The 16,610-nt window shown below is 40.3% G+C and overlaps 2 protein-coding genes across 2 annotated transcripts in view; both read right to left on the reverse strand.

Annotated features, from left to right (window-relative positions):
• Positions 1 to 2,509: 2,509 nt before the first annotated feature.
• On the reverse strand, positions 2,510 to 3,331 carry LOC134352562 (uncharacterized protein C21orf140 homolog). The gene has a single exon (XM_063059817.1). The coding sequence runs from the start codon at positions 3,329 to 3,331 to the stop codon at positions 2,510 to 2,512; it is 822 nt and encodes a 273-aa protein (XP_062915887.1).
• A 6,980-nt stretch (positions 3,332 to 10,311) lies between these two features.
• Positions 10,312 to 16,610, reverse strand: part of LOC134352563 (V-set and immunoglobulin domain-containing protein 1-like) — a 36,438-nt gene continuing 30,139 nt past the window's right edge. The window contains exon 7 of the mRNA XM_063059818.1: positions 10,312 to 10,721. Within this exon, the coding sequence (XP_062915888.1) occupies positions 10,484 to 10,721 (238 nt within the window). The 3' untranslated portion in view covers positions 10,312 to 10,483. The remainder of the gene's footprint in view (positions 10,722 to 16,610) is intronic.

The following is a 16,610-nucleotide window of genomic DNA, read 5'->3' on the forward strand; positions in this document are numbered from 1 at the left end:
AAGTTCTTAGTTGGATATCTGCAGACTTCAGTTCAGTATCTTTGAAATGCCATTTAGACTAACTTTGTGGAATTACTGTGCTTTTTTTAAAACTGGAAACGTCTCGCTGCACTTCAACAGGTAATTAGTTATTGGAGGTTCATCTTCAGGTTAAAAATACCTTGTTGCCACTGTAATCTTTTGTAACTCCAGAACATAAAACTAATTCAAAGGAAATGGGAGTCTAACTTCGTTTTTACTTTAAGTGAGGTATGCATGTTTGACGCAGCGGCAGAATGGCGTGTGCCATTTACGTACTTTTACATATAACCCGCGATGCATTATGCAGACAACAAAAAATGCTTAATCAAACAATGTACAATATTTACAATATTACCCAAATATTATTGAAATAAGGAGGGGTAACTTACAGGACTGGAAAAAAACTGTGGAAATTTGCAACCTCAGCCAGCTCCATCATGGGCACTAGCCTCCCCAGCATCGAAAGGCGATGGCTCAAAAGACTGCATCCAACATTAAAGACCCCCATCGCCCAGGGCATGTCCTCTGCTCGTTGCTGCTATCAAGGAGAAGGTACAGGAGCCTCTTTCCCTCTGCCATCAGATTTCTGAACGAGCAATGAACCCATGAACACTACATCACTATTTTTTTTCTTTTGCTCTCTTTTTGCACTATTTATTTAATTTAATCTTATATATATTTATTGTTATAATTTATAATGTTCTATTATTATGTATTGCAATGTACTGCTGCCATAAAATAACCTATTTCACAACATATACCAGTGATATTAAACCTGACGCTGGTTCTTTGTTCCTCTCTCCACAGATGCTGCCCGACCCATTGACTGTTTTCTGCATTTTTACCGTAGCTGTATTTCTAAAAACAGAATAGGTAACTTGATGGGAAAGAAATGTATTTGGCACTTCCATGATTATTCTAGAAATACCTGAAGCACATTCTATTCTGAAGATGCTGTCTGCAAATTGAGCTGAGAATGCCTGATCGGGCCACTAACAAATTCCGCAAATGCATTTGAGAGCCTCTTGGGATTCAGTGTTCACTTCTAAAGTGTGTCTAAGGTGAAACAGTCGAATAGTTTCTGCTGTGACAAACTGATTAACTATTCAAGTCTGGCCAATGGCCCGTGTCAAAGCAGGATGGACCATGTGCACAGAAATGCTGCAGACTTGAAAAGTAAACCATCAAGTTCTCCTTAGCATTGTTTTAAATACACTATGAATCTACTGACAAGGAAGCACATCTAAAGTTGTGCCACACTAATCTGCTTTAAATTTTGATCAGCACTAGATGATCGATTGAAAACGACATGCTATTAATCTCTGATTCATCTCTAAATTAAGACAGTTGATTCGAAAATGAATTAAGAAATTGGGGATACTGGGGTGGGGGGGGGGGCGGTAGAATGGTTTCTAAATTAGCCCAATCAGCATTATTAGCCATCAGAATGAAGCCTCTTCCCCTGGAATAAATCATCGTATTTGAATTTTGGGTAAGTGATAAGTTTCATTTAGAAATGTCACTCAAAGATAATACTGGGATTTGTAATCACTTTTAAAATCCAACGATGAAGGTTCATCAACGTATTTCAAGTCGCCAAATTGATATTCACATTCTTTATGTTGAAATTGTTTCTGTTCATGTCATCAGGGTCTGAGGAGGAGAAACTTTCTGTAGTAGTCAATTTGTGACACTGTTTTTTGCAACAGAATTAATAGTGAAAAGATGGAAGCATGCTCTGGGAGTCAGGATTTGAACAAGAGCTATGAGGCATCATTAAAAGTAATTAAACATTTATGTATTTTAATTTAGCCCAGCAACCCACCTATTTAACACTAGCCTAATCATAGGACAATTTACAATGACAAATTAACCTACTAACTGGTATGTCTTTGGACCGTGAGAGGAAGCCAGAGGACGTGGAGAAAATCTATGTGGTTCAAGGGAAGAACGTACAAACTTCTAACAGATGGTGCCAAATTGAACTCCAAACTCCAAAATGCCCCAAGCTGTGATAGCATCACTTGACCATAGCACCCTAAAGTTTAAGTCACTTAATCATGTGTTTTAGTCATTTTAATTTGTTTCATAGAAAGATTATTTCAAATTCAACAAACTAGTGAGAAAGTGCATAATATTATTTTTCCAATATTTTTGAGGTATAGGAATTTTCCATCACAAATCTGAGGGATGAGATATCAAGAATGAAACATTCATTCCCTAAGCTATGAATTCCATACTGACTTCAAACTGATAGTGTTCCATATTCGTAATTTTCTGACCAAAAAGTGAGAACAAACCTACAGATGCCAGATAGATGTTGCTAGCATCATGTGAAAGGTTCTATCCCTGATTGTGATGAGTTTCCAACAGTGAGTTAGAGGCATCGGAAATGTCCTGTCTTAATATCAATTCAGTTAGGTGAAACTGATACCTCCAGATATTCCTTTCATACTTTTATTTACAATTGTCAGAGGGAGGGCCGTTACTACTCTTGTTTGTAAAGATATCGATTCTCCCACCTCCTGACTTTGTTAAAGGATGCTTTCCATTTGTATGGTGTTACCCCCTCAATAGCACTTTCAATCAAAGTCTTTAAGTGAATACACTTGTAGCCTTTCATCTTTGGCAAACCTGTGACAGTAAAATCTTTCCTGTTGCTGATTATAGACCATTTAATTGAAGCCCATGCTGACTCTAAAGGACTGAGATGAGGATAGCTAGCTGGGAGATACAAGAGCTTATGGCCATAGTGTCTTGCAATCTTAGGACAAGAATCCTTAGTCATTTGGATGGCCAGAGGAGATTGCGATGGGGTATTCAGGATGACTTCTGGTCTCAATGGAGGAGTCACTGCTGGGTCGTCAGAAGAAATTTTAATCTGCCCTCCTGGTACAGGGGCCCAGTGTTTGGAGCTCATCACGACTATACATTTTCCATAGGACTCCCTGAGCCCCTGACATAAATCTTCAAAGATTTGACCATTGCCACTTATAGTCTTTGGAAATGTCCACAGTTCTTGTGACTGGAAGAAGACCTTGTGTTGCCATGGTACCCAGCCTCTGATTCCCCCAGCATGGATTAATGTCAATCCTCCAGGAGGCCATTTGGCTTTGGTTATACTATAGGAGACATCACCTGTTATCAGGTTTTCAGAAATAAGTGTTTCACCCAAATAAACTGTGTAAAGTCCATCATTCTGAAAATTCCTCAGTGTCTTCAAATATTGCAAGCATTGATATCCCCCTGAACTACTGATTTCATTTGAATATATCTTAGACTTTAAGAGTAATTTAGTTAAAATTCTCATATTGTTACATTCAGCATTTGCTCTCCTTAGTCTTTGCGAGCAAAGCTACCATAATATATAAACTGATGGATGTCACTGGACATGACATTAAACTGGAGGGATTTTATGACAGCATAATGCATGGGATGACTTCACAACCGATGTGAGTGACCAGACGTGGCATTGCAAACAAACATCTAAAGAACTGCTGTATCATCCAGGGCCTGTGCTGAATGACCTACGGCAACTGCAACTCCTTGATTTTTTTTTCAATTCACTGCCTCTTCTTCAACGAGTTCTGCTAAAACTCCTGACAAGCTGAAGTGTTTTCACATTTTCCGTTCCTTTATTGCTGTGTCCATAGGGACTCAGCCCTTCTCAGGGTGGCGTGCTGTAAACTGGCAGCAGCTGCATTCAACTGAGTGTGGCCCAGTGGGAAATAGCTGAGGTTATCATTTGTCTTTAGATATGAATCGGCTGAAGCACCTCTTTGGCAAGTTTCAAAATCTTATGTGCAGGACCTGAATAAACATTTGAGCTAAAAAATAATAATCTATCCCACCAAACAAATATGACACCCAGTTTCTGAAAACTGGTTATTAATGTTTAAAACCAAAAGATAAGTAAAGATTTTTTCTAAGGTACAATTAAAAAATATTGAATCTCACCATGAAACTCTTACCTTTTTGGATATACCCTTGAATGAGGAAATTAAGGGAAAATAGTTGTTATTTGATAGTTATTGGACTTCTTAATACTTGGAAATGGGATAGATGTCTAGCTAAATTCTCCAATGGGTGTGATGCAGTCTCCGTAAGGTTCACAGAAAGCTACATGGGAATGTAGTCTTCAATTTACATTTAAAAATCAAGGGGTCATTTTCTCAATATTTTCCTTATAATCATTGGCCTCCTCCAAAAACTGGAAAACAGTGACAGGATGGGGTGGGGATTGGGAGCTTCCAACCGCTGGCTGCAGCCCCTGCCTGAAAAATAAATGATAATTTATTGTAAATTAAGTGCGTTATAATACACTGTTTGTTTATGAATCATCCTCCAATGAAGCTTTTAAATGGGACCCAGTACTCGCAACCAAAATGGGGAGGAAAATTAATGCAAACTTGGGACATACCTCTTGTGGGGTATCAATGGTACCCTTCAAAGAAATGAGGCAACCTCGACATCTGGTTAATATTGAGAAGTCTAATAAGAACTATCAAATAACAACTATTTTCCTTTAATTCCCTTGTTCAAGGGCATCTCCTCCAAAAAGTTAAGTGTTTGGGTGGTTAGATTCTATATATTTTTAAATTGTGTGGGCATGTGGCCAAGTGGTTAAAGCATTGGACTATCGACCTGAAGATCGTGAGTTCGAGCCCCAGCTGAGGCAATTAGTTGTGTCCTTGAGCAAGGCAATTAATCACACATTGCTCTGTGATGACACTGGTGCCAAGCTGTATGGGTCCTAATGCCCTTGCCTTGATGCTGTGGAGAGGGGAGACTTGCAGCATGGGCAACTGCTGGTCTTCCATACAACCTTGCCCAGGCCTGTGCCCTGGAGAGTGAAGACTTTCCAGGCACAGATCCATGGTCTCGCAAGACTAACGGATGACTTTAAATTTAATTTTTAAATTGGGTCTTAAACAGAGAAAAATGCATTTCTAGTCTTAAGAAAAGTCTTCTGGCTCATTTATTACTCTCTCTGCAGGACCAAGCACCTACCCTCACTTGACAGAGTCACTGCATGGCATCAGTCACCACCATACCAGCTGGAAAATAAAATGCTAATGAGACTTGAATGTGTGTGGAGCTCAGAATACTCAACTCAGTGGTCAGTTTGACTGGGGTAGTGTTGAGCTTCCCAAGATCAAAATCACTCAGTGCACAAAGACAAAGTTTCACCCACAGTCAGGAGAAAGGAGGAGATGAAACGGGTGAGCGATCTTTGTCCACTGTATACTTTTGTGTGTTAAACTCATTAATGGGTTGTGTGGGTATGTTTTGGGAATATTTATGCATACAGTACTGCATAATATTATTTCAGATGACTTCATGAAACATTATTAATACCCAAAGGTTATCAGGGATTAATCTATCATTACCTCATTTTGATAACCCAGCTATGACTTGAACTTACTACGAATAATATTCCCATCCAAAACAATCAAGGCCCGTCACCTCAACAGAAGATTTATGGCAGCTGCTGACTGGCATAAATCTGGGATTGATTTTCATTTGAGGGTGAAAGTAAAAGATGTTGAAATGAAAATCATGTTTTATTTCACACTGTTTCTTACAGAATTGCAAAGTACAAGATATTTGATTGAACTCTACATAGTCTTAGTGCCAATATAAGCAACGATTTGATCAATTAAACATAATTTTAAAACAATAACTAGCATTTTTAGACACCTGTTTGGTGTCAAATGCTAGAAATTAGAAATTGTAGATAATGGAAATCATCAGTCAACAATTAAAATTTCAGATATTTTTTCTATTACCATTTTAACTTTTCAAAAGAAGTAAAAGTAGAAAAATATAAACATGTATAAAAATGAAACAATTAATCTTAAATGGAATAAAACGATTAAGTTTAAACTGATGAAGACGTTTAGAAGATACAAAGGCTAAGAAATTCTATCATCTATCACAATGTCTATGTGCTCTATGCAGCAAATTTTAATCAAGATAGCAAATAGGAAATGCATTCTGTTATTTATCACATTGATCTTGAAGTTTGTACAGCTTCTCTGTGTCTACAATATGACAGTCAGGCACCCATTTGTAGAATGTTGTTCAGTAGGGTGCAGCAGCTGCCTGGAGACATGGCTTCTGTTGACTACATGTGCCACTCATGCAGAAGCAAGTGTTTACAATGTGCTTTGGCAGACCCTAAAAGCTGCGGAAAGTAGTACTGGGAACTGGCCACAGGTCGGCGTCTTTAAATTAAAAGCTAATTTACCACCCTGGGCTCTTTTTAGCCTGACTCACCAAATTGTGATCCCCAAATCATTCCCCCTCCCCCACAACCCAGTGTTGTTCCTTGTTCCCAGCAATCCCATTCAGCACGATATCATCCACAAGTCTCAACCTGAATGCCCTGATCGCTGAAAGCTGAATCTTCCCCTCCCGCTCATTCCACTCTCTGTGCCCCATCCACCATCACGACTCTTAACCCAAAACTGTTTTCCTCCTCTTGCTCAGCAGTGGTGGAACCTATGATGAAAAGCTCTTTAAGCATGTTAGAATTGGCAGGATGTTTTATTAGAGATGAGGCCTTTGAGCTTGTACCAATAAAACTTCACAACAGCAGGTGCCCTTACAAACGCTGTAATGGCCTGCCACACCTTTCCTAGTCCTGTAGAACTTCTAGGTCACAAAATCTGTGAGCAGTGAAAAATATAGAAATACAAACTAGAAATTGGAAAATTAAACAATCTAGTTGCCCAAGAAGAAGCTAAAACTAGGGATACAAAATGGCCCTGGTAGCTCATTGATATGGGTTGCCATTCCAACAATATGATCACCTCTCACCTGTCCTGTGAGTGTTAATATATCCATCATCAGAATGGAGAATGGATATCTAATTGATTTTGAGCTCAGGAAAGACTAATTGGCATCTGGATTGCAATTCCCTTGGAACTCACTGGTGGTAAATCTTAATATCAGACTTTTTTTCTCTCTTATAAAGTTACATGTTATGAAGAGAACAGGAACTGGCCTTTCAATATCTATATTTATACTCTACACAGACCTACTCCCATTGTCCCCCTTGCCCCCACCCCATCAGCATAGCTACGTATTTCATTCTCTCTCACACCTTTATGCAACTGCCTTCCAGTGAACCTTTGCCATTCATCACAACCAGGTCTTGCAGTAAATTTGGCATTCTATATGCATTCCGAATCAATACATTTCTTCGAAATTCCTTTCAAATTTTTTTTTGCATTTTTTTTGTGGCCTGTACAATTGATCTCACTTGGAAAAGGAAACAACATCTTGGGGACCCATAAGGAGGATCTCGGCCAAAACGTCGACTATTTGATCGTTTCCATAGACACTGACTGACCTGCTGAGCTCGTCCAGCATTTTATACGTGTTGTAATGGATACCCTGTCAAGTTCCTCCATTATTTTAAAAAATCTCAATCCAAGATATCCCTTTTTTAAGTAAGCATTGCCCCTGTGTAATGAAGGCCAAACATAAAATACGATAATTAAGCCCGAGGAAAATGTAACAGTTCAGGTGTTAGTTTCTCTCTTTCCCATTATCTCTCTGTATTTCATTTGGTTCCTCCAGCAATTGATTCCAGCTCTTCCTGTGGCATGTCGGATTGCTGGGTGAATGATTAGTTTTTGTTGTACTGCAGATCATGGCCTTTCTTGGGGCTTTGCTGTTGCATGCTTGGTGGGTGGAGGGGGCTGATGCATTTTTTTTGCAGAAGTGGGTGGGGGTGGGGGAGGAGGAGGATCGTTGCTTTGCTGCTGCTTGTGCGTGGCGGGGGGGCTTTGGGATTCTAACGTTTTTATTGTCACTCAATCTTTGGGGTATTCTTCTGTTTTCATGGATGTCTGCAAGGAGCAAGAATTTCAGGATGTATAATGCATACAGTTCCCTGTTATTAAGTGGAACTATGAACTATTGAAATTCCTTATAAGCTTACCTAACCATTCCTTTTCCATTCTGAGTCTTTCCTACTTCTGTTTCATAATCTTACTTCATTCCACCAACACATCAATACAATATCATTTACTTGCACGTTGTCTCTGTTTCCAGTGCTTATGAACTTCACATAATAATTCCTTGTAAATATCAGATAAACCCCTGCAACCATTTAGTCATCTGTCCCATTATACTTTTGATCTTATCAGTGTCTGCTGAGTAAACTGACATGGGGCCAGTGCATCATTTTAGAAAGGCATTCACAGGATGCACACATTCAGCTTATGTAATAGAATAGCCATTATAAATTTTGATAAAGAACCCTTATTTTTCTAAACTGCTATTTTTAAATAACACTTAAGCTTGTGTTAAAAAGTTGCATTGTCTTGAAGGTGCCCTGTATTATTACATGACTTTGTCTGCTTTTCAGATTTCTTAAACCACAAAAAAAATGTATTTTTATTTTCACAAACTTACTTTTGCATGTATAATATAACTTGAATCCTCCTTGGTGAAGATGCTGAGTTATTCCGGACACTGAACCAATTACTCACTATTCATTACTTACAAACTTTTTGAGCTTTGGATTTGATTAACCTGACTTGAAAGGATGGAGTACACTATAAATTCGCTTTCAGACAGTTACTTAGAGAGACCCACAAGTCAACTGGAAGTAGTAACTTTACATGGCATTAATTATAACATTTGCTAAGTTATGACAATGTAAATTTGGTAAACTAGCTGCTTGGGGATTTAATAAAAACAAAATCATAAATGTCTCGGCCAATAACAGGGCTAAGCCTCAGTCTGAGCTTTATATTTTTATACAAATTCAGCATATTTCCTTATTGTATGTTTTCCTCATTCCTTCTGATTTATTTTTAAGACATTCATTATCTGATAAATAACCATGATTAAGTCTGCAGATGCTAGACATACAAAGCAACACACACAAAATGCTGGAGGAACTTAGCAGGTTGGGAGTCCTGAAGAAGGGTCTCAGTCTGAAACATTGACTGTTACTCATTTCCATAGATGCTGCCTCTTCTGCTGAGTTCCTCCAGCATTTTTTGTATTTATCTGATAAATGACTTTTCTACAGTAAGCTTAAAGCCATATCAGAACAGCATTCTGTTAAATAAGCAGGGCTTCTAATGAGAGAATTAATACATAAACTGTACTATATATTCCTAATAAAGGTAACACTCACATATCTTGAAAGCCCAGCTTATCGTTCTTCATTAATTAACAGTAACGTAAAACTATTGCAAGGTGATGTGTATAATTATATAACATCTGCTCCCTTAAGTATGGCTTCTTTAGCAACCCACTTTTCAATATTTACTTCAAACATACATATAATAAAACTATCATATTTCATAGTCACTATTGGTGTGATTAAAACAGGAAAATTTACAAAATCAAGGTGGTGAGTAATGAAACTCTCGCCATTGAATTCTTGGGACAAATCCAGACAGGTCGACGGAATGAACAAGTTGGGTCTGCTCCGAAAATCAGGATTTTGTCTGAAATAAGAATGAACAGCTCAGCAAAGCTTCATGTCACAATGGCTTTGCCCAGTTACTTAGAAACTCTCTTCAAAAGGTTTTGCCAGGGAACTGTTCTGTGATTAGTGGTGGTTCTGCAATGTCACACCAACGTAAACAACCTACCTGCATGTATCTTGTTTATAAATCTTAACTATAAAAGCACACCTACTGAAAATAATCAGAAGGGAAGACAGCATGTGTGGAAAGAAGCAGCTAACTTTTCAGTGACCTTTCATCTGTTGAAAGGTTTTCGACCCGAAGTGTTAATTCAACAATAAAATACAGCACATGCAGGAAAACTGAATCAAAAACAGAAATTGCTGGATCTACTCGGTGGGTCAAGCAGCTTAGAGTAACAGAACTAATCTTTTAGAATGGTACTTTTTCATCCTTCTGTAGAGGCAGCCTGACCTGAGCATTCCCAGCATTTCCTGTTTTTACTTCAGATTTCTAGAGCTGATAGTATTTTGTTACTTTTAAGTAAATAATAATTTATTATCTGGTGCTGTTCTTAACCAACATAAAAGTACTGATCTCTGTTTAATAGGAACTTGTATTATTTTTGGCTCCTTAGGCATCTCCATTTCCAGGGCAATAAGCCTGTCAAATATAGAAAGTATATGGCTTGTTGAGGTGGGAAGTGTAAGGCAACAAACAAAGAAAGTCATCCACGTGAATATATGGTCCTGCATAAAAAATCTTTAAAAAATATTACTTTGTTAAGGTAACAGATTAATAATCAAACTAGGCATGCATTTTTACAATTCATGGTATTAGAGACAGAGTGTGACTTTGGGTCAGGACACATGCAAGTAACATTTTGAAGAGAAATTCAATTATTTCCACAGAGCTATTCATAATATTGGGCTTGTAATACAAATTATTTCTAATGAGTTAAGGAGAAAACCCTTCTTGCTTTTTTGTATAAAACGATAGCTTCAGATTCTAGTGCAGCGGTCTGACTAAATGCCCTGAGGACCATTTCCCTCACTCTCCTTGTTCACCGCTTCCTCAGAGCCCGAAGCAGTAGCATCTTCATTCAACGGCAGAGATTCATTTGGAGTATCATGGACCTCAGGGGTCTCCACGTTGTTTTGGTCTAATGCCTGTGCCTGAGCATCATCTGGATTTTCCTTTGCTGCAGCATCAGTAGGGACAGCCACATACGTCGTAGGTGAATTTGTGGCATCTTCTTTCACCCTTGGAAGAAAAGAAACCATCACTCATAATTATATTGTGACGAGAATACACAGAAATTAAGATGTTTGCTGGCCTGGGATAGCACCAGTGGCATCAGCAGTTGGTCTGCCACCTGTCCTCAGGGGAGGGAGAGATAAGGCACACAATGAAGCAGCATTTGGAGGTGTTAATGAAGGAGCTATCAGTATGGGTATTGTCAAGATCAGCTCCCCCCTTTGAACACTGAACTGTTTGAAGTGATGGACAGGCGATTTGGAGATGTGTAATGAAGGAGCCATCAGTCTGGGTATTGTCAAGATCGGCTCCCCCTTTGAACCCTGAACTATTTGAAGTGATGGACAGGCGATACCCCGGCAGAGGGATAAAAAGGGACAGGTTCGCTAAGGTAAGACACACACACGACACCCGAGGTAACGAGACCCTGGAAGCGGTGCGCCTCTCACAAGTTGGTGGGAAGTACCGGACCATAAACGCACAGGGTGGAAAGGTACGATCAGCGGGAACCCGGTGTGTGTCCACCCTCGCTTGGGTGCCAGGTTCACTGCAGAGGATCGACCGCATCTGGAGGAGGAGTCACAGTCGGTGACCTCGGGTGACATCACAAAGGACCCGCCCGAAAGCTGCTTGTGAGCAATATCGCCGGTCTGTGAGTGGAAGCCGTTCTGAATGATCAGTCGTTCTCATTCTCTCTCTCCCTCCCCCCACGTTGTCCATCGCCATGGCAACGATTACTGCAAACTGAACTAAATAGGACTGAACTTTGTGTCACTTTGAAATTGGTCATTTATCCCTAGACAATGATAGAGCTTGATTGATCCTGTTATCTTAATTCTGTGCACATGTGTGTTTATCATTGCTGAACTGTTGCATTTATTATCCTTTCGATTACCGTGTTGCTTGTTTCTTTAATAAAACTTTCTTAGATCTAGTAATCCAGACTCCAACTGAGAGATCCATTTCTGCTGGTTTGGCAACCCAGTTACGGGGTACGTAACAATATTCACTAAATATGACACCAAAGCTGCAAGCAATTCAATTCAGCCTCAGATGGTTGTCAGGGAAAGGGAAGGAAATCTGTGATTAGAGATCAGTGGAGACTGGAGAAAAATGTCTTCAGCTTTCTCTATAATTTGGTGCAGTGACTCAATGTTCATGTATTTGCTATTGGTCAAGTAATCTGATAGACAGTGGAGGATATGAGTGAAAAAACCGTTTGTTTGGAATTAAATGTTCTTGCCTGATGTCCCATGCCACCCACCACTCCTGGCATTCCGTCTCTGCCACCTGGCCCACACCCTTCTCATGGCTCTCCACCCTCACCATTCCCAATATCCTTTGCTCCCACCAGGTTTACCAACTGGTTGTCCACTCCACTTGACAAATCCAGTACTGTGCAAGTCTTAGGCACCCTACCTATATATATCTAAGACTTTTGCACACAATAATCACTAGAATGATTCCGGGAATGAGAGGGTTAACATATGAGGAACATTTGTCCGCTCTTGGACTGTACTCCTTGGAGTTTAGAAGAATGAGGGGGGGACCTCATAGAAACATTTCAAATGTTGAAAGGCATGGACAGAGTGGATGTGGCAAAGTTGTTTCCTATGGGTGGGGGAGTCTAGTACAAGATGGCATGACTTAAGGATTGAAGGGCGCCCTTTCAGAACAGAGATGCAAAGAAATTTTTTCAGCCAGAGGGTGGTGAATCTGTGGAATTTGTTGCCACAGGCGGCAGTGCAGGCCAAGTCATTGGGTGTATTTAAGGCAGAGATTGATAGGTATCTGAGTAGCCAGGGCATCAAAGGTTATGGTGAGAAGGCGGGGGAGTGGGACTAAATGGAAGAATGAATCAGCTCATGATAGAATGGCGGAGCAGACTCGATGGGCCGAATGGCCGACTTCTGCTCCTTTGTCTTATGGTCTTATCGTCTAATACTATACTTAGTGAAGGCCAAAATTTATACTGTTGCAAAGGTGAAAGTAAGCCACATTCTGCGGTCTTTCTTGTGAAGGTAGACATTCAATTCTGTTGGACAGGGACTTATGCAGCCCAGCTGAGCTTCCAGATGCTGATAGTTGGGATGATGGGAGTACGATTAACTGTCAAGGATATTGGAATTGGTTTATTATTGTCACAGGTACCAAGATACAGTGAAAAGCCTGTCTTGCATCAGGTTCATACAGATCAAATTACATCATGCATGAGCTGAAATAAGGTAAAACAATGTAGAATGAAGTGTAAAAATTACCAAAAAGTGCAGTGTAGATAAACGATAAAGTGGAAAATCAAAACAAGGTAAATTGTGAGGCCAAGGAACTATTTTATCATACAAAAAGTCCATTTAAGAATCTGATAACAGTGGAATAAAATCTGTCCTTGAGCCTGGTGGTACATGCTTTCTGCCCTTTGTATCTTCTGCCCTTTGGCAGAGGGGAGTAGAGGGATTGTCCGAAGTAGGTGGGGTCTTTGATTATACTATCACTGCTTTACTGAGGCAGTGAGAATTATAATCCAAGTACATACAGGGAGCTGGTTCCTGTGATGTGCTGAGCTGTGTTCACAACTCTCTGAAGTTTCTTACAGTCACGTGCAGAGCAATTGCCGTACCAATCAGTTATGCATGCAGATAGAATGCTTTTTATGGTGCATTGATAAAAATCGGAAGAGTCTAAAGGGAGAGGCCAAACTTCTTTTGATGGTTATGTTCACTCTTGGCACAGATGATCATGACGCACACAGATGCAACTTGGCTGAATAATTACCGTTACAGCTAATAGCTGAATGTTGTCTGGGATTTGTTGCATTCAGGTATTCAGGTATGGACTGCTCGCTTTCTGAGGAGTTGTAAATGAATTGAACAATGCTCGTCCGTCAGTGCAAGTCACCGCTACTGACCTATGATGGAAACATGGTTATTGATGAAGCAGTGGAAGATGGTTGGGACGAGAGCATATTGCTGTAGAAATTCCCAGGTTAGGTGTGTCTAGAACTAGGGGGCATAGGTTTAGGGTGAGAGGGGTAAGATTTAAAAGGGGCCTGAGGGGCAAGTTTTTCATGAAAAGGCTGGTTAGCACAGTGGATTGTGGTTAACTGACACATTGGAACCAGTACATTTTGGCCTAACTAAGCAGCCAAAGTTTCATGGAAATATTTCAAAAGGTATTTTAAAAAAAGACAAACTACCATTTAACTGAGTAAAAAATTATCTATTTAAATGAAATACAGAACAAATTAGAACACTACCAATGCTACTACAGTATTGTGAAACTATGTATTAGTTATTTGTTATTGACAGAGAAAGTCATCTGGTGTATGTTGCTGTGTATAGGGTGTCCAAGTGAACCTCTGGTGAAGGAGCTTGTCGTGCCCATTCTGGGGCAGATTACTCACCTTTGTTCCCCAACGCACACTCAGCTCTCACCCGTGGCTCCAAGTAGCTGTTAATATGCGATAGCAGCCACACCGAGTACACCACTCTGACAGGTGGTCTAAACCAGGCGAAGATAGTCGGCAGGCCTTGTACCCCATTGAAATCAGGACACGCCTGTCTTAGCATATAAAGTTAGCCCCAGCGGACTAGGCAGAGTACTTGTGACAAAGTGAAAATTTTGTCTGTAACAAAATGGAACCTGTATTGTACCAGAATGCTTTATAGAAATTATAGAAAATAGGTGCAGGAGTAGGCCATTGGGCCCCTCGAGCCCGCACCGCCATTCAGTATGATCATGGCTGATCATCCAACTCAGAACCCTATACCTGCCTTCTCCCCATACCCCCTGATCCCTTTAGCCACAAGGGCCTTATCTAACTCCCTCTTAAATATAACCAATGAACTGGCCTCAACTGTTTCCTGTAGCAGAGAATTCCACAGATTCACCACTCTCTGTGTGAAGAAGTTCTTCCTCATCTCGGTCCTAAAAGGCTTCTCCTTTATCCTCAAACTGTGACCCCTCGTTCTGGACTTCCCCAACATGGGGAACAATCTTCCTGCATCTAGCCTGTCCAATCCCTTTAGAATTTTATACGTTTCGGGGAGGACTTCCGGGTCATCAAGGGAATGGCGGCGTAAGGAAAAGGTCTTGCGACAAAAAAGAAGGTAAACTGCCCCAAAATCGAATTTAGACAAATACTTAATATTGCATAACTATATTAATAAAAGGGGCAAGGATGATGTCTAAGAACAAGAATAAAAAGTCCGCTTCGAAGGCTGATAAACATAAAGAGACGCAGCAAGGCGACGGGCCTAGCTCCCCCACGGCAAGCCAGGACGGAGATAATGAGGGGGAAATCGGTGACTCTGTCTTTGATTCTCGGAGAGATTCGCGAGTTCCGACAAGATAACAGCAAACAGCTGGAAGATATTAAAGGAGAAATAGTAAAAACTAACTCACAGATAGATGAAGCCGAAGCGAGGATTGTTGGAATTGAAGAGAAGCTACAAAACGCCGAGGAAGTGATAGCAGAAATGCTGAAGCTACAAGACCAACTCCAGTGGAAACTAATAGATCAAGAAGGCCGCTCGAGAAGGGAAAATGTGAGGATCTACGGAGTTCCCGAAGGAACCGAAGGTAAACCCGGATTGATGATTCCCTTCGTGGAGAAGCTGCTTAGAGAGAACCTTGATATACCGGCCGCAAAAGACCTACAGATAGAAAGGGCTCACCGTGCGTTGGCACCACAGCCTCCGGCAGGCACCCAGCCCAGATCGATTCTGATCAGATTTCTCAGTTACAGAACGAAGGAAGAGGTGCTTAAAAGAGCATGGCAAAAGAAAGGTTTCATGTGGAACAACTGTAAAATCAGTTTAGACCACGACTACGCACCGGGGATTCTTGCCAGACGGAAGGAATATACGGAAACACGGAGAGTCCTGAAGGAAAACAACATCAGATTCCAGACCCTGTATCCAGCTCGGCTGAGAGTCTTTTACGACGAAGGGACAAAAACTTACGCTACGGTGGAGGAGGCAACGTCGGACCTGGCAGACCGGGGACTACCTATTAAACTTATCACCCAACCGGAGTCGCTACTGGAGAGGATTCGGCAGAAGTCGTGGCAGTTAGTGGGGCGAGGACGCTCCACTCGAACCAGAGTGTCAAACTACAAGGAAAAGCTGCAAATATTCAGATGCGAATGTACAGAGAATACAGATTAATTAAGAGAAATGACTGAAAAGAGTAAATCGGACTTAAAAGTAAAATGAAAACTGGTAACTGAAAATAATCTAGGCGGAATAACTTGAATGATAGCAATATGGTCGAGACATAAATAGGAGAAAATTCTCTATGATTATTCAAACTGCTGAGGGCCCTCTAACACAGGGTGAAGATAGAGGTTATCCCTCTGAACTGAGGCGGGTCGGTGCTCAGGCCTCACTGTGGGAAGTCGGGGAAAATTTTCAAATGTTATATGTTGAGAAATGTCTAGGGTGTGGTTATATGTCTTGGTTTACTGTTGAGAAGGGATTGCTTACTGTTTGGTTAGAAAAGGAGAGTGCTTTTTTTCTACTAGAGAAAAATGCAAACTGAATTGGTAAAAATAATTTCCTATACTGTTAATGGGGTTTTGAATCCAATTAAAAGAAATAAGATTATGTCTAAATTGAAAAAAGAGAGGGCACAAATAGCTTTCCTCCAGGAAACACTTATGAGCCAATCTGAACATGGAAAATTAAAAAGAATGGGCTTTAAGCATGCATTTTATTCATCATATAAATTGAGTCACAAAAGAGGGGTAGCTACTTTAATATCAAGTACTCTTAATTATGAACATATTTCAGAGACTAGAGACAAAGAAGGACGGTTGTAAAAATCACAGGAAGAATAGAAGGTACAGAAATAACATTGCTGAATGTTTATGCTCCTCCAGGTAGTGAATGGTCATTT

This window comes from Mobula hypostoma, chromosome 10 (assembly GCF_963921235.1).
Source record: "Mobula hypostoma chromosome 10, sMobHyp1.1, whole genome shotgun sequence".
NCBI lineage: Eukaryota > Metazoa > Chordata > Chondrichthyes > Myliobatiformes > Myliobatidae > Mobula > Mobula hypostoma.